The following is a 26,932-nucleotide window of genomic DNA, read 5'->3' on the forward strand; positions in this document are numbered from 1 at the left end:
TAATAATGAATTTATAATTTATGATTTATAAAAAGTAATATTAAAAATATTAGTTTATTACAATTTAATTATGTTTATTTAAAAGTATCTTGATATTATACATATCAAACATATATTTCAACCATGAAACACTAGTAGAATCACTAGTCACCCAGCTCTCAGTCATCGGACAACAGAATTAAGTGTCGCGACTTCCTGGGTCAAATGCATTCTTGCTGAGACGATTACTGTCGCCAATAAGACCTGGACCTTTTAATTTACCGTTAAGTCGAACTCAGTGACTAATCGTTAGTTTATCGAGTCATCGGCCACTAAAAGTCAAGTGTCTTGTCATCGTTCTTGTGATGAAATTATTTGACGTCTGTATGAATTATTCGTTTTATAATTGTCCAATCAATATTAAATCTGAAAAATATCAAAAAGTATTTTTTTTTTAAAATTATCCTTTTCACCTATTATATATTTTCATATATTTTCATTATATTTTTTTCTAATTTTTAAATAATAAAAGATTTTGATTTCATTTTTTTCTAAATTTTTAGATTCTAAGAAACACATTATTAATTTCATACTTTTTTCGACAATATAAATTTATAAAAGAAATTAATTTAGAAATTAATAAACGATACAGCATTGGAACAAACATTATATACATTTAGAAATTTGATATTAACTTGTTTCATAAAATCTAAATTAAAAAAAGGTTAAAATTTTTTTTTACCATAAAAAATTTTTTAAACAATATTATATATATTTAAACAAATGAAATAACTATTAACATTATATCTATAACATTAACTTCAAATAAAAAAATTAATAGAAAATTTAATTTAAACTTTAAATTCTTAATCAATGATTACACATTAACAATATTAAACATTTATGCATCATAAATGCAATATAATTTTGACATCATATGAATTCAGATGATACTTCAACGAATTCATGCATCTTAATAAATGAATTTCTTGGTAAGCAATTAAATCTGTAAATTTGTGGTATGACAAACACGTTCTACGAACTTCGAATAAATATATTTATAAATAGGGAAGAAAGAAATAAATGATTAGAAAAAAATACAAGTTGAGATATATATAATAATAATAATAAAATAAAATAAGAATTAAAATAAAAAGAATTAAATGAGGAAACTGATGATTAATATAAAACTGAATTTATTTTATAATAAGAAAAAATATTTCCTATATTAAGCTATATCCTTGAATTGAATTTCTCCAAGGAAAAACTTCAACATAAAAATAATTTCTAAAATATGTATTACTTTTTAAAGATTATTAAACATAATTGTTCTCCTTCACAAAAATTAAAAATGATACCAATAAAATGATCATTATAAACAATTATATTTTTGGTTTAATTATTGATTAAATTATTATTTCATTAACATTTTAAAATTGAAAAGTAGAATTACAATTTAATTTTCTATAAAACTATAATAATTATATATAATTATATAATATATAATTTTTTTAAGAAGTTGTTTCTTTAATTTTCCAGCTATAAATTATTCACTTATAAAGTTAATTGCATTTGAATTAAGAAATCATTAAACAAACTTCAAATAAAATAACAGAAATTGTTCTTTCTAACAACTTCATTTAATTTAGTAATTCCAATAAAATTTTCTTTCCCTCAAATGATTTCTTCTCAAAAATTTTAAGTATAATTATTCTATTCAAAAACTTCCAGTGAAATATTTTATAATAATATCTATGGACCATTTATTTTCAAAATTTTTCAGAAACAAGATATAAAATAACAAATGACTTGATTGTTTTCTTTCTTTTTTTTTTTTTTTTAAGGAAATGCCCTTTAGAGGTATTTAAGGGGTCGCGTGAACGTCAAGTACGTTTATTAGCCGCGAGACGCAACTTTTACGAGCGTTACTTAAAAATGAGAAGCCTTGTGGCGTTGGACAAGGGAATGCCTTGTTCGTTGCACAACCTCTTTTCACGAACATGGACTTTTCTGCCACTTGAGAAGCGTTTTCAGCTTCTTGACACTGGTTTTTTACGAGCTTGAAGATACCAACATGAATGATTGGTTAATAAAATTAATACAAAGTATTTGGACTATAATTTTGCACAATCAAATTGATATTATTAGAAAAATTTATAATTATTAACAAATTAATTAATTTAATTCTTTAAATTTAATTAAAAAATAGTTATAAAGAATTTTTGAAAAATAATTGACATATTTTTCTTTCTTAATTATTTAATGAATAAATTATATATGAGTAATAAAAGTTCTTAGTCATATGATTAGGATATGCGTAATATCAATGAAATTTAACAATAAAAAACAAAACCACTAAGTATGTATTTCCGCAAATAATTGCACAAGTTACAATGAATCAGAAAACATCCTGTTTCATTCATTTACGCTTATATGACTTTACTATCGGTATTACGCATCTTTACAGATGACAAATGTTTAAAAAACATTCATGTTTATAAAAAAATCAATATTAGTAAATGATTTTATAAATAATAATTATTATATGTACTTTCTACTAATATTTTTATATTTTCTAATAATACATCTGTATTGAAATATTTCCATCATTAAATTAATTCAATAAAATATTTTTTTTCGGGTTAAAATTATAAAAAAATAAATAAATATTATAATTCAATACAGAATCTAAAAAGATTGATCCAATAATTAATTGATCCAAAATTGGTTTTATTAATAAAAAATAACCAATTTTATAACATATTTATGTTATAAAATATTTTTGTTAAATTAATTCATAATTCAATGAAATTAATGCAAAAATTAATTAGATAATTAATAATTAAATTCATCTTGAAATAAATTCCCTTATCTCATAACCACAATTACGATCTTTATAATATTCACTATGAACGATCGTATAACCTCTCCCAACCACTTCTAACCTGTAAACAAAGGAGGCATTCTACAGCAGCAGGGATTTTGTCACGAATATTTAATCGTCGAATAATGAGTGGAACATACCGAAAGATTACAGCTGCTGCTCGGAGACAATCCACTGTTTTACTAGACGCGTGTCGGTTTTGGTACATAAACCTCTTGGGATCCGTATCCTCCGCTGCCATAACGTGAATATATCCCCGTGAAGGACGACTTGAACGAATTTTGTACCCAAGCCCGAAAAGCCGGCTGTGACAACTATACCGCCTGCTCTTTCGACTCGCTATGTAAATATTTGTTACGCTGAACGCGAACTGTAAGGAAAGAATGGGTCGACGAAATAATGCATAGGTATACGTGTTGAATGTGTTGCTACGTGTGTCTCGTGGAAGAGGGCGTAGAGGGCGCATTAGAAAAAAGAACTAAAAAAGAGAACTCGGTGGGCAATATAGTTTTATATATAGTATGAGAGGTAGAAATAGATTGGAAGGATCGAAATACAGAAGAATGCATAAGATAAACAAAGTAATTTAATGATCTTGAATATATTTTCTGTTTAACTTCGATAGTAGAAAAAAAAATAAATATGATACATGTATCTTTCATAAGTTGTCATTCTGATTGAAAATACTTCACACGATATATAAAATAAATCTATTTATTTACAATATATATATTTCTTATAAACTAATACAGAAATATAAATGTCTCAATTGAATATTTTTGTTAATATAGCTTACATATAATAATAATATGTTATATATTAATATATTGATGTATATGAAATTCATTTTTTTTAAAATTTAATTTTATAGATTTAATATGATCCACAATTGAATACTGATAAAACGACTCGAGTTAATTCGCATGATCAACAAATTCGCAAAATTTTATAGGCACATGTCCAACTCTTTGACAATCAGTGAATCGTGCGTAAGATCGAGATAGGTCACGCGTGACTAGATAGTGAACAGAGTCAAAGAATAGTTCTCGATTTTTATTCGATCCGTGCGAAACGGGCAGCCTGGCGTAATTAGTAACACATGTGGCGAACGAACCGCACCCATTGATTGACTGCCAGACGGGAAGAACTATCCCGGTGCATAATTCCATGAAATTTGAGAGAACATGGAATCCATGAAAAATCGATCGCAAAGATATTTCTTTGGCACAATTGTTCTCATCATATGTCTCAACTGATCAAAAAATTTGTAATATTATTTTAATTTATAGTCATTCTAGGATAGAATAAGAAAAAGTTTTTATATATTTTTGATCACATAATTTAATAATGTAAAAAGTAATGCAATTTATAGTAATATAGCAAAAAAATGATATAACGAGTATTTCATAACGAGATTTTTCCAATTTTATAATTAAATAGTAGCTATAATAAAATAATTAATCGTATATCATAAAAATAACATATTACAAAAAATAATCTTAAATCAATTAATTCTTTCCATCTTTAGCATCTCATATCTCATTAATTGCAAATGTTCACTTTTATCCCAATCTAAACTTAATTTAATTTTAAAAAATTAATTTTAAAAAAATAAATTTTAAAAAAATAAAATCAAAAGCAAGAACTTGATGAACATAACCTACATTCAAATGTAATTCAATTTTATTAAAATAAAGATATCGATATATTATATAAAACGAAGAACAGAGAAGAAAATATGATGAATAAATGTATTTCCAACTGAAATGTAATTTAATATAGGTTAGGATTACATGCATAAAAGCCATCATAATTATTTGAATAAAATATCAAAAAAAACCATAAAAAGAAAAGAATGAAAAAAAGAATATCACAAATATCAGCTGTGAATTTAGGTTTTGCATGAATATAGCATATTCATGGTGAAAGCGAATTTCTATGGAAATCAACATGCAAGATTGCAATGTAAAATTGTATATGTTCATCGCTATCGAAATTGAACGAAACCTTGATTTTTTCCCCTCGATTTTTTTCATTTTTTCGAAATTTTTCATTCAACTCTGAAAAATTATGTTCTCATTATTTCCTAAAAATTTTGATAAACTTCTCGCTGATAATTTTGATTTTTATGCCAATTATTTAATTAGACACATTTTTCATAAACTTCTGATCGATTATCAGATATTAATTTTTACAGAAATATTTTAAAAATAATCAAAGAAGTTCAAATTTTATTTTTATTTAAATCAAATAATTATACTTTTACTATTTTTAATTAAATATTTAATTTTATTTTATTTAAATTTATTCAAATTATAATTTATATTTTACAATTATATACAATAATATAGAAATTTGAATTTATTCGACATAAATGAATCATGGAAAATACTCATTGATGTGTTGATATATGTATATTTATCTGAGGGAAGATTCAAAGCAGTGAATTATCCAACAGTGGTGGAGATGTGAAAGTGTCCTGCAAACTGCATGAATTACGCTCGGCGAAGGAAATTGTATCAGACTTTCAGGGTCGAGCGTAATTGCGATGAAACTTTGTTTCATTAAAACCAGTCCGATCCCACCGTAATTATACATCACCGGAATCATTTTTAACTTGGAGAACAGATATAGTTAACACAAGAATCAACATAGAATTATAAAGAATTTTTTTATTATTAAAAAAAATAAAACTTCTTTTTTTTAATATTTGTATTATATTTACAACTAACTCTACTGATCAATCAAACAAATATGTATATGTGTGGATCATGCTCAATAATATTTCCATTCTATTCATTTTAACAAATTGTTCTCTTTAATTTTTTAATTTTTTTTTGTCAATTTTTAACTATTTAGATTTTTAAAATATATTTCTAATTTGTTGTTACGTTTATTGAACATATAATAAATTTTTGAATTTGTTTTTTTTCATTTCGTATTTCATTTTATTGTTATATCTTCGTGGAGAATTTTAATCATGGGACAGCTGTTATTGTTCTTAATCTTTGGTTTTGAAATCTTATAATGCCCAAAAAATTTTGTTTTTCCTTAAATTTGAACTACAACACATTTGTAAAAGCAACGTGATTAAATTTGTTTGCATTAATTTTGATCTTTCACTTTTTTTAGCCCATTCAACTGTTCTCTATCCAGATATTCCTGTAAAAATTTTGACACTTTTAAAAGAGTAGTACATAAAGTCGTTTCCGACTTTAAATACACGGATCTTACATGTATACTATCTTCACAAACTCATACAGAAACTTACGATCCGTTATTATTGGTATGGAATATTTATTTATAAACGATTACAATTTAATAATCCTTATTTTTTATTGTAAATTTATATTCGCTTGAATATAATTAATAATTTTATATAACACTTTTATAAATTTAAAATTTTTTTTATTAGTGAATTATTTATTTCGTATGATATATATATATATATATATATATATACGTATATATTTTTTAAAACACTTACATAAAAAGAATTGTTAATTGCACAAACGTCAGTTTATTTGTTTGATATAATAATTATCATTCTAATTTTTTTTTTTTAATTTTAAGATATTAAAATTTTCAATTTCACACTTTTCATATACGAAATCTTATTAAATCTATGCTATATCTTGTTTAGATTCAAATGTATCGAAAAATGAATTAAAGAAAAGGTTAACGTCTTCTTTTCATGTCGCATGGCAGACAACTAACGCCATCAAGTAGCTAGCTTTGAAACATGATGATATATCGAAATAATTAATTCAAAGTTGAAGCGAATTGGATGATATTGAAATAACTGTTGAAGCAGTGTTTATTTTTCACTGTCGTAAATTTGCTTGCTATTTAATCCCCTTTATATTAGACGATAAAGTACAAGATGATGCAAGCTTGTTTTTGGAGTTTGATGACTATTTCTGGGAAAGTAAGTTTAAAAGAAAAATTATTTATTATACACTCGATCGTTACAATCGATTAATCTATCGAAGGATAAATGGTTTTCTTGTATATTTCGTTCGATTATCGATTTAATAATAGCACAACTAAAGTTTTTTAAATTCATTATTCAAAAGTAAAAGTACATTTGCCATTATATCTGATTTTTTTGAAAGTTTAAAAACTGTAGAAAAATAGAAATAAATATTTTTTTAAATAATAATACTTTTCTTTCTCTGTTTTTTATCAGCCATCACGAGACAAACGTATTGTACCTGGCTTGATAGCTATACAATTAAATAGATATACGACTTTAGAAGCTGATCTTGTAGTAATAGGTGGTGGGCCTGGTGGTTATGTGGCATCGATTAAAGCATCACAATTGGGAATGAGAACAATTTGCATAGAAAAAGGAGACACATTAGGAGGAACTTGTCTCAATACCGGATGCATTCCATCAAAATTTTTACTACATAATTCAAACTATTATAACATGGCATCTAATAGAAGTTTTCAAAACAGTGGAATTACAGGTATAATTCTTTTCTTTCTTATTAATTTATTATTATAAATTAAAAATTTAATTTATCGTAATTTAATCTCTTCTTTCTCTTCTCTTTCTCACCGTAGTTGAAAATGTTAAACTTCATGTCGATAAATGCATGCAGCAAAAGCAGAATGTAATAAGATCTTTGGCAAACGGTATTATGCTTTTGTATAAAAAAAATAAAGTAAATTGGGTGAAGGCCCATGGAAAAATTACTAGTCCAAATCAAGTTACCGCAATTAATCCGGATGGTTCGACACAAAGCGTAATAAATTCTAAGAGAATCATGATTGCCACTGGCAGCGAATATACACCGTTAACGGGTACAAGTATCGACGAAAAAGAAATTATTTCATCTACCGGAGCTTTGTCGTTAAACTCGACACCTTTGAAATTCGTGACAGGTGGCGCTGGTTTCGTTGGATTGGAATTAGGCTCAGTCTGGCAGAGGTATTTTTCTTCATCAAAATTGAAGTAAAAAAAATATAGAAAATAATTTTTAATCAATAATTAATTTAATCATTGATTATTAGATTTGGCTCGGACGTAACGGCAATTGATTCTTCAACCACTATTGGTGGGCCAACTATCGATAAGGAAGTTAGCCAAATATTAAGAAATATTTTAACTAAACAAGGCATAAAATTTAAAATGGAAACGAAAGTCACTTCCGCGAACAAAACGGGAAACAATATCGTCGTTTCTGTTGAAAACGTAAAGGATTCCAGTAAGAAAGAGAATATTTCTTGCAATACGTTTTTAATTTGTGTTGGCAGAAGACCGTACACTCACAATTTAGGATTAGAGAGTGTAGGAATTAAAAAAGATCATTTAGGCCGAATTCCTGTAAATAGCAGATTCCAAACAGAAGTACCAACGTAAGTGTACATTTCTTTTATTTTATAATGCTGCGTGCATAATGTGATGCGTGTAAAATTTAATAAATAAAACCTTTACATAGGATTTATGCTATTGGAGATTGTATTCATGGACCTATGTTGGCTCATAAAGCCGAGGACGAGGCTGTTATTGCAGTTGAAAGCATTACAGGAGGTAATGAGTTATATATATATGTTATACTTCTATCATGAAAAAATTTACAAAAATCACACGTTCATCCAGGTACTAATCAAATGGATTACAATAGCGTGCCTCACATAATATATACATATCCAGAAGTTGCTTGGGTTGGAAAAACGGAGGAAACTTTAAAGCAAGAAAGAGTCGATTACAAAGTTGGAAAATTTCCAAACACGTCAAATTCTAGAGCAAGAACGAATCTCGAGACGGATGGTTTCGTTAAAGTATTGGCAGACAGACGTACGGATAAAATATTGGGAGTGCATATGATTAGTTCATTCGCTGGTGAACTGATTAACGAGGCAGCTCTTGCTGTGCAATGTAAGGTAAAGGCAGAGGATGTTGCAAGGACATGTCATGCACATCCAGTAAGTATTTTATAACGGGATAATAATTGGTTAAATTGTCGAATATTGATTTCATTGAGTTCTTTTTACAGACATATTCGGAAGCCATAAAGGAAGCATGTTTAACTGCATATTTTGGAAAACCAATTAACCTATAAAACTCTTGAATAAAATTGCGAGAAACAGTTAATTCAATATAATTCGTCGAAGCTTCGATCTATTTGGAAACGTGTTTCAAAAACACGTTGCATTACATATTTAGATATCATCATCATTTATATTTGTATATAAGATATACAAAAACTTTAAAAGAATTTATTTTTTTTATACATTGTGTATATTATGATACTTTTATTTATATATTATTATGTATATTTCATATATTATTTGTATTATAGAATATATTTACACTTTTGTATCTTTACTTTTGTCTCTTGATAATTATGTATATTACAAATAAATGGATGTTATATTAGAAAAAAGGTTTTCTTGAAAAAGTGTCATTTTTAATCTTCTAATAATCTTAATTTTTAATATTGCAATAATCTCTTAAATGTGTGGAAATAAGTTTTTATAAAATTATTGTTATCAAAATCTGTTTAATTCAATCATAAAATTATAAGATTCAAGAATATATAAAATATATATAGTAAACGATCGAATGCGTAATCTGTATTTTATTATATATGAAAATAAAATTTAAAAATTTGAATTTGAAAGAATCAGCTGAAATCAGCTGATTAAATATGTTCTTGAAAAGGAAGAAATGAAATTAAATTAAATAGATATATTAAATATTTGTCGATAAAGACTAATTTATTAAATTTTTCTCTGAAATCTTAAAATATAAATTTATTATTTAAAAATGATATATTTTATTTTTACGCTAATAAAAAAAATGAATAAATAAAAAAAAATAACAGAAAAATGAAAGACGTAAAAAAATATAATCTTTTCGAAAATCAATTGATAAAAGTTCTAAGAACCGTAGGTAGATAACATCTCAACAATACTAAATTCCAAGTATATGTTTGGTATCTAGCCAAGATTTTCCGTACACATATCACTTCTAAAAACGAGTTTATAAACATAAAATTGCTATTCTATGTTTTATATTTAAAAATTTTGTAAAATATTTTTCCACCGATTATTAGTTAGTTCGTATTTATCTATTATCAAAAATTAATTCATATATTACAACAATTGTATATATTATTCCACTCGAAAATCCAATTTGAAGATACAAACAATCCGTAATTCTATATCACGTTATAACCTATCTTTCACTTTTTTTTTACGCGACCTCATTCTTTATCTTTGTCTCAATGTTTCTTTTCTGCCAACAACTTTGCCACGTAGAATCTACTAGTCTTGTTTGATCATCAAAGTTAAGCGATGTCAGATATGGTTAGTTATTCGATTACCACTTGAGAACACCGTGATGTTGCTTCGGAATTTACTTTAAACTCTAGATCTCTAGCTAATGACCAAGCATTAATAATGGTAATGATAATAATAATAATAATGAGGAATATCTAAGAATATCGCAGATTGAGATAGACCTCGAAAGTTATTTGCAACTTTGAGTATTTAAATTTTAATTCATATAATGATTATGAATTTGAAAAATTTGTATATAAATATGAAACTTTTTTTTATCATTTTTCGATCTTGAATATCGAAACATTACAAATTTGCGGGATCTTGACACAATTTTCTGAGAATATTATAATATTGTAAAAACAATTCTCATTTAAAATTGTATTGAAAACATGAAAAAATGCTAAAACTTTGGAGATTAATTTCCTTTTGAAAAAGGATTTTTCGAAATAATTACTTTATATAATATATTATGCTCTATGTACAAACATTCGTTAAAATTTTGAGGTTAGGTGAACTTTTATATAAGATGTTCGAATATACGTGCGTAGTGACGCCATAAACACATCCATTCGATTACACGCAAGAAACGTTTGTGTGAGTCACGTAGATCGGTGTCGCGTCCAGGATTGCCTAGCAAAAACTAATCGTTGAAAGAGTGGGACAAAGTAGTAATAGTGGTGGAACTTAGAAAAAGAAGTAGAGAAAATAATAAGTATGTATATTGCACTGTGAGAACATATATAAGCAAAATTTAGTAGTAAAGTTAAGAATAAAGTTCAATAAATTCTTTTAATAATTTATTATTCAAAACATCGAATAACTGCAAATAACTGTAATGTCAAATAAGATTATATGAATAGCGAATCAACTATAATACAAAAAAATGTTATTCAAACATTTTAATAAAATAAATAAAACAACTTTATTCAAAATTTTTAATTACTTATTTCTTCAACGAGTTTAAAAAATGTCGTTGCGTGAGGGTAAGGTAGGGATCTTGTCAAAATGATATAATACGAAAAAACCCGTTATTTCTTCCATCTCTTTCTTCAAGTTTCACTACTATTACTACTTTCTTCCACTCTCTTCCAACGGTTAGAGCTTGCTCGACAAATCTTTCGTCGTGTTGGATAGTATAAACGGACCCTTACGCGTTGACCAGACGCATTGACCAGACGCGCATATATCTATACGTACATAGAGCGCAAGTGCGTGTGTCACATCTTGACACACAGCCGAAGAATTCTGTATACACGCCGGCGCTTCCTGCAGTAAAGTTAACGACCTCGATTGCATATAAATGCCTGGCTTAATGGTTTCGAAGTAAGGCCGAAGGCCTCAGCTGATAAAATCCACTCTCTCCTAGCGGGGTTTACTACTACGCCCATTTAAGCTCATTTCACACGGAATCTTTCTGTCAGCTTCTATCTATGACATGGTGATATTTGTTATTGCGTAATCACTCATATCGTAATAAATTACTAGTTATTGGTATTAGTTATTAGATAGACACTGTTCATCCACAAGAGAAGATTGCAAACACAAAAATATAGCTATTATTGCCCAATCTACTTACATCTATATTTTGCGTCACACGTAATTGGTCGAATCATCTGATGAAAAAAACAATGATTATATTGAGTGTGATTAGAACAAATGAATATATTTCGAACATTTATCTTATAAGCAGAGTGTTAATTATTGAGAAAATATATTGTAATTATAATTTACAAGAATCTTATTACTAATGTCAACACATTAGTACTCGTACTGAGGCGAAAATCTCCTGTTTTCTTTCTGCCATTTCACCTTCTCGTGGATGATGGTATTATTATATGCCATTCGATTGTGTAAGAATTTGCTGTACAAGGATGTTGTAATAATCGTGGAACATTCCTTTGGAGGGAGAGAGACTTTAATTAACATAATTACGCGTTTCGAAGCAGTGATAGTAAAAGTTTGACTTATAAGGTAAATTTCGATTCAAAGAGATCGATTCACTCTGAAATTTTAAGGTTAAATAACACACTTAACTTAAACGTGCGACAGATAATTCGAGTTAAAATTAACTTCACGTTTCGAATGGAAGAGAATAAATAAAATTTCAGTTTTTTAATTGTTTAAATGTTTTTCATTTGTTTCATTTTCGAAATAAAGATAGAAATAAGACTTGTCCTATTTTTCCTAACCTAAATTTTTTGTTCTTTTGTGAAATATTCGATACACTGGGAAGAAAGAAACGAATAGTTACGTAGAAAAGAGGGTTATGATGACGCAGGCGCTACTATACTGAAAGCACGCAGTCAATATACGCGTTATTTTGTACGTGGAATCGACCCGTATTTTGGCTTTTAGTCATCGTCACATTCACAAGTCGACTCATTCTATGACACACGCATGAAATAATGCTACATATACGTGTTTAACATTCACGCAAAAAAGAAAAGAGATCATTTAGAATGTATTATAATCGCTTTCAAACTTGATCAAACTTTATAAAACTTGAATGACTGATAAATTATGTATGTATTGAAAAATTATTGCATGAAGAAGTTTCATAAAAAAAGAGCATAATGTATTTTTTTTACAGGTGGAGGCAATTTGAACTTTTAAAATCAATTTTGTTTCCTGTTGAATTCTTATCTCCTGTTGAATGATTATCTAGGTTGAATCTAGTTTTTCCACTTTAAATTTATTTTAATATTCTTTTTTAATATTTCCAAGTTTTTAAAAATTTTGAAAAAATTTAAGATATTTATCAATGAACGTAATAAAGATATAAATTTATAATATTAATATAAATTCAGAATTTTATTTTTTCAAACAAAAATATTCTTTGAATATTCTTTTACGTATCTATATATTTTGAAACTTTTTATTTTTTTCATTTATCGACTTCTTTTTCTAAAATAAATAAAATTTAATCAAAGATCACATTAATAAGTTAATGATAAAAATTTACAAAAAATTATTTTTAATATCTTTGAATATTTTTTACTTTACTTATATTTATGTTTTCTTTATCTCTCAAATATCATGCAATTAAAATTCAAATCTATTCTTTATATTATCATTTTCAAATACTAAAATTCTAATATACTTTCTTCTGTTTACATTGTTAATCAATATATAAAAAATTATTTTGTATCCATAATGAAAAAATAGAAGAGATCATTTTTAGATTACGTATTGATCAGAAATTATTTAATTTAATAAAATTTTTGCGTATTTCATATGAAAATAGCTCGTGAAACACTCTGTATAACGATAAGCTTACGAAAATCAACATGTCCGAATATTAATGCCAATCATTTTAACGAGACACGAATAAGACAGAAGTCTGCCTGAAACTACAGATAAAATCTGTCCTTGAACGTTCAACATTCATAGCCCTTAATTCTTAATTTAATATTCTGTATGTTTGACTTACTACATTCTCCCTAGAGAACTGAACTTTCGCTTTGAAGTTTAAAATTCCGTGTGGAAAAGGAAAATTGTATACACGTTTTTGCTTTTTAACTGATTGTTTCTGAGAATAAATAGAACTATATAATACAATTTTGATTTATTTTTTCTTCATCTAACAATAAAAATAATCTATTATACAAAACAATTATCAATAATTTGCTTATAGAATAAACATGATATGAATCATGATGATCATCTCTATTATTTAAATTAATATTTCCAATAATCTAAATAAAGTTAATACAAGTAAAGATTTCAAAACATCACGTATTAAATTAAATTTATCTTAATGTATCACAGAGACAAGTCACGTATTTATAGTGAATCACGAAAATATGCATATCCTGAAATTAATTATAATCTGTTTAATTATCTTTTTATTTTAAAATGTTAAAAAAAAATATCAAAAATAACAACATTATTCTTTTTCCAATCCAATTGCAATCGTACGATCCACATAATTTAATTAAATAGATCACGATTTAATTAGATAAAATTTTTTTATAATATAATTATATAAATAAATCATAATAATTTGTTTCTCTAGTTCTGAATTCTTCATATAAAAAAAATTCAAAAAAAAAAAAAAACTCACCACTTTATCATCTGCATAAATGATCGAGGATCTCGGTGTCCCGGTAGCCATCACAGTGAAGAGCACCATCAAAATCGTTCGAAGCAGTATCATCTTGCAAGTACGAATCCTTTTGTCGTTTCAAAACTGACACCAATATTTTTTTCTCACTCGCACGAATTAAATTCACACTATCGTTGTCCTTCAATATCAATCCTTTGAGACTTAATAAAAAACAACAGCGATTTTGAAAAAAAAAAACTATACTGCACTACATCAAACCACACTCATGTCACAATAATAAAAAATGTACAAAGGCGGCATTCGTCGAATTTTTCCGATTCACGTGGCACGACGTTTCCGTTTTGCGATATTTAAGCGTTGAATATAGCTTAGTTCAATATTTTAATTTAATTTATTTAATTTTATTTTATTTTATTTTACTTTATTTTATTTTATTTTATTTTACTTTATTTTATTTTATTTTATTTTATTGATTCCAATAGATTAAGTTAGGTTAGAGGACACTGATGGCACTGGTGGAATCAAGGAACGAACACGGACGTGTTCGAACCGCGATTTTCTTGGAAGAAGCACGATTTACTCAATATTTATCACCACGATTCGCCTCTATCTCTCTTGATTCAATAACGAATTCGCGCTCTTCTTCTTTCTTTCTTCTCCGTGAAAATCTGCCGACTTTCGTCAACTTGGCCTTTCTTCGACGTCGCCGCCGATGACGACGGATTCCAGGTTCGTACTTTCCTCCGTGTTCGAACTTTCCAGCTGCTACCACGTCCATCCGCCGACCTACGACAGTTTACATTCTGTAAATACTTGGTTAAATTTCTAGATTAACTTTATATAAAAGTTGGTGCAACTCGACTCAGGGAAATACATCAGATCTTTAAACGACAATAGATTAACTATATTTTTTTTCTTTCGAATAATATCTTAAATAATATTATTCCGAGAAAAATTTCTCATATTTATTTTCTCATAAAAATTTGACGTTCGTTGCATGCTATATCATGCTAATGTTTAAATACATTTTTGTGGTTCACAAATGATATCACATTTCAAGGAAGAAAGGAAGTTGGAAATCATGATATTTTTTTTTTTTAACAAATACCTCGGCTGGGATACTAAGAAATTTTAATTCCAATTTTCCTTGTCCAGTCACATATAGTTTTTTAATTTTTCTATTTTCATTATTTTTATATATAACAAATTAAAAGTTATAAGTTTTCTATTTCAATAAAAACGACGAATTTTGTCAAAGTAGTTGCATATTTTTAACAATTCCAAAAATAAAAAATCTGCAATATCTTTGATGAGTTTATAATCTCACAATGTTAAAATTTAAAAAAAAAAATAGATTAAAATTTAAATTGAATAATCGTATAATATTTTCCGTCTATCAGCAGCCCTTTACCGAGTAACGCATACACAGCACGTACTACGCATATCTACTTAATGATTAACGCTTTGACATGGGAATTCCCCTATCATCCTCCCAAGAAATAGGATACGTCATTACATAAGTACTTTCTAGGAATAAGGCAACGAATACGAGGAATAAAAAATTTTAATTAGCCAATTGAAATATGGTAACGAGTACGATTAATGAACAAGAATTATTGTTAGGATGAATTGCAAATGAAGATGACAGAAAAAATAAGACGAGTCATCAAAGAAAAACGGAAGTCGATGCCATGATAGCCCGGATACCAAAAGATAAATTCAATCAAAAGAATAAGAATTATCATCATCAGAGAAATGTGTCAACGAAGATTGACCTCATTTTTCGTATCGATAATTAAGAAAACTTACGTATTTTACGAATAATTGTTTGTCAAATTTTATCATTTGAAAAAAATATATTTTCAGTTTTAATTCTTTAGTTGAAAAAATACAAAATGAGAACAATTAATTGATCGATACTGATATTCGAGATAATAAGATAGTCAAAAAATATATTTTTCAGAATAAAAAATCAATCCAAAATGGGTTAATAATCATAATAATTAATAAATGACTGAATTAAACTTAATTTTATAAAAAAAGGAAAAAAAAAAGAGATCTACTCACTTTTCAAATCGGCGATCGATAAGACAGTTGAATTATCGTAAAAGAATCGTGACACATTTCCGGTTTGTTGCAACGTATCAATCGTACGTTTCCACGATGTATCATGATGATTGTCGTTTCTGTAATAATCCTGAGTTAAGAATCCTGGTTCAAGTTTTCGATGTATATTCCGATGAAAACATGTGCTTCTTGACTTCTTTTTTTTTCTCTTTATTTGTTTCTTTACCGAATTTATCTTAGATAATCTTTGACGCGTGATTTTTTTTCTTTCAATTTATCTTGATTTTTTTTTCGATCAGTCGCCGTTGATTCTTCCGTTCGATGCTTCTTCGCTGTGACCCTAGAAAATATGAAGCACGTTGCACTAACGACATCTACGTTTGACATTTTGAAAACGCATTGTTATCGAATGCGTATTGACACGTTTCTTTTATTATGATAAATATCTCCAGATAAAAGATATAACACACACGCATTTACAAAGAATATCCGTAACAATGCGATTAAATGACAATTTCTGTTCGATTCAAATTCAATTATGATATGACACATATATTTATATTAATTATAAAATATATATATATATATATATATGTAATATATATATAATATACTTGATTAATTAAAAATTTGAAAAATCTTTTAATTTTAAATCTAAGAATTTAGTTAATAAAAATTGGAAAAATAAAAATATTAAAGATATAACGATAACAAAATTCATGACTTTGAAAAGCTGATATATTGATATGACTTATCATTCGTATGAAAAATATTAATGAACATTGCACCAATTATCATTTAAACATGAAAATAAATAAAGAGTACATTACCAAAAGAGTATGGAAAAAATATATTTATAACTTTTGCAAGAGATATGAATAATTAATTTATAATTTAATTTATAATTTAATTTAATTTGTATCTTTTGCTGTTTAATCTAATTTCTTTTATATTCACATTAATAACCAAGATATCGTTTATTTATCTTTATTTGTGACAAGAAAATAAACCTTTTGTACATAACATACAATTTCCAAAAGAAAGTCATTATATTACAAAAATCAATTATTATTCAAGAATTAAAAGAATCATTATTTTTTTTTCAAAACATTAAATTAACACTTGTTATTTAAAACTTATTAAAGAGAAACAAAGACAGCAACAATTAAACAAATCATGTTACAGTCAACAAATCAATCAAGCAAAGATGTAAAGTAAGTATATTATTTGATATTAAATGAATAATAAATGGAAAATTATTCACATGATTATTATAAATAAAAAAATATACATTGTGCATTATGGAAAGAAATTTCATATTATGTATAATAACTTTATATATGAAATAATAATCTGAAGTAAAAAAATAATTAATTATATTTTTTTAAAAATTTCGTTTTAGTAAATCCTATTAATATATGATTTTAATAGAACTATTTTATTTTTTATTTTAAAAACTATTTCTGAAATGTAACAATTATAAATGATTGAAGCTTAACCACTCGTGTCGCAATTGGATTAAAAATTATTTATGGTAATAATTGAAATATCTAAGTTCGAATATTTATTGTCGTTAATAATATCTCGTAGTATGAGAAATGATCATATGAGAAATTGTTGTTTTATATAAATTCTTTGTTTCAGAAATGTGCTTTTCCTTGGATAGGAGGTAACGATACAACTGAAGGAAACTGCGATAAAAAAATCGTAGAGCAATGAATGAATTGTGCATACTCTCAATTCCTATCAAGCATTATGCTAATTGATATATAAATATTTTTTTCATTTAATCGAAGCATTGACGCTTTCGTAATTATCGTATTTATTGTGCGATATTTCAATCTTGTTTCATTTTTTTTTAGTTTTTTATGTTACAATTAAATATTACTTTATTATAATTTGTATTTTGTGAAGACGGTATTACAGAACATCATGCAGTTTCTGGATATGGAATAAAATTTTTTCATACGATATTTTATTTTTAGAGACATTAATTCTAAATATTTGATTTAAATATTAATAAATTTTAAAATCTAAAAATGATGCATTATTGTATGAAGTAAAATTAAAAATAAATAAAAATTAAAAATAAAAACTAAGATATGTAAAAAAAATCGAGGCATGTTGTTAATGATAACAAACGCCAATTTCATCAGTCAGAATTAGCAATGGAATTCGTTCGCAGACATCACGATCAATTTTTCTTCGCATCTAGAAGGCTAAAATTAAACTCCAGTAAGACAACGTTTTTTCGTCAAGTTGGGATAATATTCTGAGAACTCTAAAAATGAACGCATATAGTTTTGAATATAATATACTTTATTGATTAAAAAAAAGTTTCGTTTAATTACGGATTTTCATCTACTTTTCGAATGTAAAGATTTAATGTTTAACCTTAAAAGAATAGTATCTGAATAATATTGATAATATTGATAAAAAAGGTTCAAAGAATTTACCACGACCACATAAATTATTCAGGTTAACATGATAGGGCTAATTTTGAACATCGACGCAAAGTAACGCGCCACGAACGGAAATGGCTGCCACAGTCGAAGATAACAAATTATCATACTGCCACTAGCGGTAAGATAGTCATAATACACGATTTATTAGGTTAATTCGCGAATTTTTCAAATATTAGGATGAATTATAAAATTTATTTATATTTAAATAAAGTTCATATTTAAATTTGTCGAACAATAAATCACTTTAATTTTTAAATTCTATAAAAGTATAATTTAAAGAGAAAATTTGCAACAATTGAAAACTAAAAAGCGTAAAATGAATATAAACGAATATAAATCGTAGCCAGAGGAGACAGTTCAACAATTTTTTAGTCACCCACCAAGCTGAAGTTTGTCACGATAAAATGGAAGCACGTGCATCACAAAGGATACGATCCCTAGGGAGGCTCGAGTAATGCCTGGCATAAAAAAAAGGAAGAAAAAAAGCACAGATATGGAAATCGAACACATTCAAGTCTCATTTAAACAAGAAATCTTTCGAGACTAAACAAATTTAATTTATTTCGGTAACAATTTATCAGACGTTAGAAAGCCACTTCTATGGTTTCAGTGCGTACACGTGAACACACTATAGTAGTTTCTCACAATCACGTATATTGAACAAGAGGAAATAAAGTCACGTTCGAATAAAATCCATCGTCGAAACACACGGTGAAATTCACAATATAGTTCGAACGACACTAACCATCGTCACCGTGTCGCGTATAAAAATATCGTGAAACAACGATCTTTGTCTCGTACGTTCTGATGATATTTCGATCAAGGATCGCGCGTTTCTAACCATAAAAATTCGCAACATATACTTTTATCGTAGAATATAACGACTCTTACCGGATTATCGTGAATACCGGTCACGTTCACGATCACACTTAATCGGTTGTGACAGTTGTGAGTAAAACGAATGGCAGTGTTTATACACCGTGAAGAAAGACGACGCGGACAGCCCTCACGCGTACGGTGTACCGCGGGCGACTGGCGCTACTTTCCTTCAACTTTCGACCCACCATGTATTCCAGTGTTTCCCAACGTGGGGAGTAATCACAGAGGGGCCATCTCGATATTTTAGAGAAACAATTAATTGAAGTTAAACACCGCTTGGTTTAAATATAATATCTAATATTTCAAAACATAGAAGAAATTTAAAATTTTACAATTTTCTTTACGTCTTTGTTTAGGAAAAATAAATCAGACCAGATTATAGATCATTATAAAGAAATTTGTAATTTCATTTAAAAATTAAAGAACGTATACAGCAAATATTTTGATATATTTTGAATTATAAAAAAATGATAAAAATGAAGTTGGATATTTTAATTAAGCAGGGCAGAATATTTAAGTTATACTTTTCAGAATTTTATCAATTTTTAATTGTTGAAACAAGCATACGAATTTTTGAGACATTGAAATGGAGCTTGAATCAAAAAAGGTTGGGAAACACTGATATATCCCTACCACGCTTGTTGTCTCTCTTCAGAAGCTACATTATATCCTTATGTGTTCTATATTTCAATGTATCGTGCAATAAATTTTATTGCTATTTTATTAATATTTGTCATATTATTATTATTTTATCAGTAAAGTTTAATGAAAACTATTACTTTTTATTTCATCAATATTGTGTATCTTTGATAATAATTAAAATGTACATCTTTGATAAAAAAGACAAAAACAATAATTTTTGTTAGAATAATACAATATTTGATGGAATTCAATTTTATAATTTTGTGAAATATATCTTCATTAAAAATATGTTAGATTTCATATATCAATAAGTATTATTTATTTTTATAAGAAATTTGATTTTAATATTTTCTAAAATAAACCTTAGTTGAAAAAATCGAGTATAACAAATATCAAGTATAAATATTTTATTCATCTTTTACATTCCTAATATAATCATGATCTGATCACCATAGAAATTCGATGACGAAATCCTAGCTTATTTTAAAAGAATTGCAAAATATATATATATTTTACACATGAATATTTGAACGTAATGTAGACCTTCTTTTCTGCCTCCTTATACTTTGAATATATGTATATATGTGTATTCGCAATACACAAATATCACAATTCATAATCTCAATTCTATACGTACATAAATAAAGCTTTTATATTTTATATCAAAATTTTTAAAATTTTTTTAAAGGTTTTTTTTAAAGAATTTTTCTTTAAAGATGAATTAAACAAAATTTTTGAAAGAATAATAATTAATAACTCATTTTATTATTAATTTTCTATTTAGATTTAAATAAATTTGTTCAATATATGTAAAGAAATAATATTACAATTCATTTATTACTGATATTCAAATTAATTTTTAAAATTTTTGAAATAATTTTATAGATTCATAAAATAATTATTATTATCAATTTTTTTAAATAAATAAATAGTCATTTTATTGTAACTTATTCCATTTCTTGTGTTATTCATTCAACTGAAAATATCCACTATGTTTCAACTGCTCCCGTTTCTATTTATAAATTCAAGGAGCAGTGAATAGCATTGTAAAGAAAACTAAAAATGTTTCATTTAATTGACCACTAAAAAACCATGGGTATCAATTATCCATGTCCGACCCTGTCTTTACACATCCGAAACACCTACACATAGCGATGATTCTTGCAAACTTTTCATCAAATTCTTTCACCTTCAAAATTTACAGCCTTGGTTGAAACCTTGAGTAGTAATTTCGAATTTTATAAACTAATGAAAATTTACATGCAAAAATCACTTTAAAAATAATATTAATTTTTTATTAAAATATAGAATACACATCATTTATTTTATTTTTTGTAAGTTGATAAATTAAAAAAAATTATTGCAATTATTGTATCTATTTTGTTCTATAAAATAAAATTATTATAAAAAAGAACAAATGTATAAATATTAAATAATAATTTTTATGTTATTAATTAAAGTTTATATTAGGATTATTTATTTGAATTTTTTAAAATTGCATTATATTTTTATAATATATTTTTATAATATATTTTTATAATTACAATTATAATTAAAACAAGTTCAATAATTTAATAAATATAATACATTCTTGATATAATTCATAAGTATGAAGTATGATCAACAAAAATGTTAATCTGCAATAATAAATATCAATAGGTTATATTAATTTTTATATGAAAGCGCGAAATTTATAAATGAGGTTATGTCTATGTCTAATCTTAAATGAGATTATGTCATTGTATATGTTTACTGTGCACAAACAACTATATTAATTTAATACAAAAATTGCCTTTATCAAAAATATATAGATTTATGAATAAATACACTTTATAAAATTATAAAAATCTAAATAATATATATATATACTAAAATATAATTTATATAATAGAAAATTATTTACTATATATATAAATTAATTCGGATGTTGAAAGAAGATAGATATTTAATTAAATTAAAGATAATTAAAAAAAAAAGAAAATGAAAAAAACAATTATATGAACAATGATTAATACAATGATGTACACAACACAGGGAGAATTGTATCAATATCAATATCTGAGAAGAATAACGTGGGCCAACGACCAGCCATTTCCCGCAAGATAAAAGTGCGTTAGAACAAGAGATATACGCGATGAGTTCATCCTGCCAAAGACAAGTGGGTGTCCTCAGGAAGTACAACACCGGAACCACGGCAAATTCCGGCGCTAACTCGACATTTCTCCAATATGACAATTATAAAACTGCTTTTTGTTAAATGGACAGTCGATGAGAAATTACATATTTAGCTGGAGAACTAACGTATGGAAATATTAACGCAACAGATAATATATATATATATATATATATAATATAACTTTTGTTATAGGAGAAAGATAGAATTGTACACGAATATAATATGATAATATGAAAAATATCCATTATAATATATATGAAATTTAAAATTAAAAAAAAAGTTACAATTTTGAGGTTATATCATTACTTTTTCGAATCAATGTTATTGTTAATGACAATATGTAAAAATCGATGGAATATTAAACCTAAATTTAAAATGTAATTGTGTATTATGTCATAATTGAAACTAATTTTTTTTCTAAAGTATATATTTTTTTCTATTTTCTATGTTTTATCCAGGTTATATGAACTATATTATATAATAGACAAAAAGTATATTTATCTCTCAATAATAACATTTTAATCGAATATCTTATGTTTTTATAACATGCTATGTTTTTGTTGGTTATTGTAGCAGAATGAAGATAAGTCGATACGAAGAATCTAAAGAATTTAGATCTGAAGTAATGCATTTTTAATAAAAAATGTAATAAGAACAATTTCATATTTTATTTTCGTTACTCGTGCTACAACTTTTATAAGGATAAAATTACTTACATAGCATTCTTAGCGATTTATTTCGTATAACTGTTTCTTCACGATAAGATGGACATTTGTAGGATGTTTCAGTAGGATGATCATTTTTTGCAATAAGTACTTGACACCAGACGATACATTGGCAGGCATCGTCCATCATAGATTCCTCATGAATTACAAGGTCTTTCAAAAATCATTTATGGGCGAGTTAATCTATTAATAATATCTTTTTTAATTATCAAAAAATATATTAATGGAGTACATTTGGAATGAGCTAAATGTTCGTTTTAAATTCCATTTCTTCATTTTTATTTAAAAATATATATGTATAAATTTGCCGAAGTTTGATCATAACAGTATATATAAAAATTTGATTAACTGGAAATTATTTCAATATGCGAATAAATTGTTTATTGCGTGTGAAACTTACGTAAAAACGAATAAAAAGACGAGTAAGAACATTGATATAGAAATATCAAAATGATTCATAAACATACGCGGCACACCGGAAGTCACTGAAGGATGTATTGTTCCGAAGGATGGTGACCTCTGTCTCTCTGTCTACCGCGGGTCAATTGCCTTTTTACCAATTAACTCGATCGTCATAAATTGACCAATAATTTCTAACCTGAACTTACTGCATCTAAAAATTTAATTATTTACTAGAATTATTCAAAATATAGTACGATTAAAATATATAATTTTCGTTATATATATTTTTTCTTATATTTTTATGTACTATTTATATATTATTTTATTATATATGTAGATATTCCATATTCATATATATTTATTTTATGTATTATAATATAATTTAATTTTAATTATCATTAATTCTGCACGAAATAGATAATTAATCGATAATCGATAATTGGTTTTTAATAAATTATTTCATTAAACAGAAATCGAATAGAAATTTTTAGAAATCGTTCTATTTTTTAATTAATAGTTAACAAAATAAGGTTAATTGGATATCAGAGTCATCTGTTGACCGCGTAAATTTTGTAAAATAAATATGCAACAGAAATGCAATTAGTATAACAAGGATAAAGATAAAGACAGGATAAAAATTGTTGAATCAACGCCATCTTCAGAATGCTGCTGATGAAACAAACACATAGATAAGAAAAGCAAATAGTGGAAGGTTAGAAATAGAATAAGAATTGATCTTCAACGCCATCTGTTGACTATAAAAAATATTTCTTTAGAAATAAAGAATAGAAATTAATGATCTGCACTATCTTTCGAGTACTTTTGCAGAATTTGGTATTAAAGAGATAGCGTTTGTTTTCAATTGTTATCCTATTTTAACTTGTTTTTAGAGAGATATCATTGGCAATAAATGGCGTTAACGACTAATTTTTATTTATTTCTATTCTCTTACTATTTATTCTTCTTATCTTATTTCATCTGCGACACTGACATTGATTCTATAATTTTTAACTTATTTCTGTCCTGCTCTCATTTTTTGATTTTTTTATCTTGATCTTGATATATGATAACAAAGTATAGGATGAATTGAACACATTTAATACATATTATGCATATATATTTTAGAGTACTTTTTAATTGTTGTGCAAAAAATGATTACGAATTTATCTATTTTCATATAATTTATAATAATTTATTTAGAACTTAATAATAAAATCTAACAATTTATTTAAAAAATTTATTTTCTTTTACTTTTTTTATGAAAAGATATACATTAATAACTTTATGAAAGAATATAAATATATTCTTAATTATAGTTAAAAATATCTTTATATTAAATATAATAAATATAAAATATCTTTTCACAAATTGATATAAATATAAATAAAATAAATAAATATAAATATGAAATAATAAATTAAATAAAGAAAGAAATATAAATATAAAATATAAATATAATAACATATTCTTAATCACAATTAAAAATATATTATAGTTTTCTAGAACTTTTTTGTTTTTAAAATAAATTATTAATACATATGTGTATTAATACATATGTTAATGCATACGTTAAACATATGTTAATGCATATGTTTAAGCAGTAATAATATATGCATAATTTTTACTACAATAAAATAAATTCCATTTATTTATACTTTATTTTGGCGTAGCAGGTATTACACGTATATAAGGTATTCTGTATCTTCTTATATATTTATTTAATGGCGATCGCTTTATATTTTCTAACAAAAAAAATTAAATACGTATTAATAATAAATTGTTATTGCATTAATTTTTATGATAAGATATAAATTTCATATTAAAAATTTATTATTTAAAATCTATTTATTAAAATTACTTACTTTTATTTTTATTATCTAAATTTGCAAAATATTGTCTTAAGTATTTTACTGGTTTAATCGGTGATGTACTTATATAATTTGATCTATTTTTTATATAGGGTGGTGTATAAATCTTTTGTGAATTATTAATTAATATTTTCTCATTTTGTTGTTCAGTATTTTCATCTAAAAGAATTATAATCATATAATAAAAATAACAATGTAAATACATTTATCGTAATAATTCTAACCTTCTATATATTTCGGTAAAGATACACTTCTCCGTTTTATACTTTGTTTTTTTTTTATTGGAGTTTTTTTTTCATTATTTGGTGTTGCATTATTACTTTTTAATTTTAAAGAATCATCCATTGATAAATTGTTTGCCTTTTGAAAAATTTCTTCGGTTACTTTTTTAACATCATCTGATATGCTCGAAGATGTACTTTCATTACTTATATCACTAGTAATAAATATATGTCGATTTCTATATTTCTTTTCTCTTCTGTGAGAAGTGAAATTTTTTAATTTGTCTATTAATCTTCCAGACCATTTAGAACTATCATTTCTCTGTGAATTACTAGAACTTTCATTGGAATTTTCTAATATTGTATTTATGCTTCTAGAATCTAATATATGCTGTGAAGATAAAGTAATAATTTTATCAGAATCTTTTACATTATCGATAGTAGTTATAACAATATTATTAGATTTTTGTGTTTGACAAATTAAAATATTATTATTTACTTCATCTGCATTGTCCCAATTATCCATTGAATAGTCACTGTTTGAACTTCTGTTAATCGAACTTACATTTGACTGTCTTGTGATTCCATTATACTTTCCTAAAATTTCCTCAAACATATTCCTTAACAGCGTCCTTAATGGAATATATCCTTCATGATTCTCTTCTTCGATATTTGTATGTTGTGTATCTTCCAAATTATCTGAATTTTCTTGTTCCAAGTTCGAATCAAAATTGGATAAAGGCTTTAAACTTGTGCTATCGGTGTGTTCAAATAATGTTTCATTTTGTTCTTCGATATATGAATGATAACAACTATTATTGTCAGAATTTAATGTATTATCATCATCGATTGACATAAGCATCGCTTTGTTTAAACTTATTGTAGAATTTGAGCTTTCACTATAAACTGAATAGAATAATTTACTACTTTATTTTTAAAAAAATATTATTACTTTTTGATTTAAATGTTAATAAATTTTTTTTAATTTTTTTAATACAAGTCGTTAATACTCACAACTATAAGCCAAATCCATGGTAGAATTTGTCGATTCCATATTTGTACCTTTTCCTGACTGTCTAAAGACTATCGAAATAGATCCATGTATATTTTTTTTTTTTGACCTTCTGAAGCTGTTCAATATATGTTATGACACGTACACTTAACCGTTCTTTGTATCTCGAGACAGAAAGAAAAACGTTACATTTAGCCTTCCACATTCTATTTACCAACAAACATTTATATGTAACGTAAACATTTACATT

At 25.8% G+C, this 26,932-nt stretch overlaps 3 protein-coding genes and 1 long non-coding RNA gene across 10 annotated transcripts in view; 2 read left to right on the forward strand and 2 right to left on the reverse strand.

Moving 5' to 3' along the window:
* The window catches only part of LOC107994797 (matrix metalloproteinase-2), a 124,002-nt gene extending 100,287 nt beyond the window's left edge, over positions 1-23,715 (reverse strand). The window contains exons 1-4 of one of the 4 annotated variants that reach the window (XM_062079304.1): positions 23,580-23,715; positions 23,171-23,362; positions 16,293-16,632; positions 14,223-15,011 (exon numbers count right to left, since the gene is read on the reverse strand). In XM_062079304.1, coding sequence (XP_061935288.1) covers positions 14,223-14,315 — 93 coding nt within the window. In that variant the 5' untranslated portion in view covers positions 14,316-15,011; positions 16,293-16,632; positions 23,171-23,362; positions 23,580-23,715. Of the gene's footprint in view, positions 1-14,222; positions 15,012-16,292; positions 16,633-19,137; positions 19,279-19,340; positions 19,500-19,648; positions 19,807-23,170; positions 23,363-23,579 lie in introns of those variants that run through there. The other 3 variants (XM_017051846.3, XM_062079316.1, XM_017051848.3) reach the window with 3 other exon arrangements.
* Positions 6,519-9,258, forward strand: LOC107994798 (dihydrolipoyl dehydrogenase, mitochondrial-like). The gene is made up of 7 exons (XM_017051851.3): positions 6,519-6,791; positions 7,053-7,335; positions 7,433-7,799; positions 7,883-8,227; positions 8,311-8,402; positions 8,472-8,797; positions 8,869-9,258. Exons 1-7 carry the CDS (start codon positions 6,747-6,749, stop codon positions 8,932-8,934), a joined length of 1,524 nt encoding a protein of 507 aa, XP_016907340.1. The 5' UTR covers positions 6,519-6,746; the 3' UTR covers positions 8,935-9,258.
* Positions 18,537-22,835, forward strand: LOC133666692 (uncharacterized). The gene is made up of 2 exons (XR_009831177.1): positions 18,537-18,875; positions 22,313-22,835. It is a non-coding gene; the product is annotated as an uncharacterized LOC133666692 (long non-coding RNA).
* LOC107994722 (asparagine-rich protein-like) lies at positions 23,655-26,823 on the reverse strand. 4 transcript variants are annotated; one of them, XM_017051747.3, is made up of 5 exons: positions 26,685-26,823; positions 25,674-26,576; positions 25,444-25,608; positions 25,237-25,323; positions 23,655-23,792 (listed from the first exon to the last, which is right to left on the reverse strand). In XM_017051747.3, exons 1-4 carry the CDS (start codon positions 26,722-26,724, stop codon positions 25,238-25,240), a joined length of 1,194 nt encoding a protein of 397 aa, XP_016907236.2. In that variant the 5' UTR covers positions 26,725-26,823; the 3' UTR covers positions 23,655-23,792; position 25,237. The 4 variants fall into 4 exon arrangements, with proteins under 4 accessions (XP_016907236.2, XP_061935416.1, XP_061935411.1 ...); XM_062079432.1 differs by lacking the exon at positions 23,655-23,792 and having other exon boundaries at positions 24,750-25,323; positions 25,674-26,061; positions 26,236-26,576; XM_062079427.1 differs by lacking the exon at positions 23,655-23,792 and having other exon boundaries at positions 24,750-25,323; positions 25,674-26,061; positions 26,170-26,576.
* Between the last annotated feature and the right edge of the window lie 109 nt (positions 26,824-26,932).

This window comes from Apis cerana, linkage group LG1, assembly GCF_029169275.1.
Source record: "Apis cerana isolate GH-2021 linkage group LG1, AcerK_1.0, whole genome shotgun sequence".
Classification (NCBI taxonomy): domain Eukaryota; kingdom Metazoa; phylum Arthropoda; class Insecta; order Hymenoptera; family Apidae; genus Apis; species Apis cerana.

Coding starts and splice junctions, on each gene's coding strand:
- LOC107994798 (XM_017051851.3), top strand. CDS start 6,747: ATGATGCAAGCTTGTTTTTGGAGTTTGATGACTATTTCTGGGAAA. Junction 8,403..8,471: donor AGTTGAAAGCATTACAGGAG/GTAATGAGTTAT, acceptor ACGTTCATCCAG/GTACTAATCAAATGGATTAC. Junction 8,798..8,868: donor GGACATGTCATGCACATCCA/GTAAGTATTTTA, acceptor TTCTTTTTACAG/ACATATTCGGAAGCCATAAA.
- LOC107994722 (XM_017051747.3), bottom strand. CDS start 26,724: ATGGAATCGACAAATTCTACCATGGATTTGGCTTATAGTT. Junction 26,577..26,684: donor CATGGATTTGGCTTATAGTT/GTGAGTATTAAC, acceptor TATTCTATTCAG/TTTATAGTGAAAGCTCAAAT. Junction 25,609..25,673: donor TTTACCGAAATATATAGAAG/GTTAGAATTATT, acceptor TAATTCTTTTAG/ATGAAAATACTGAACAACAA.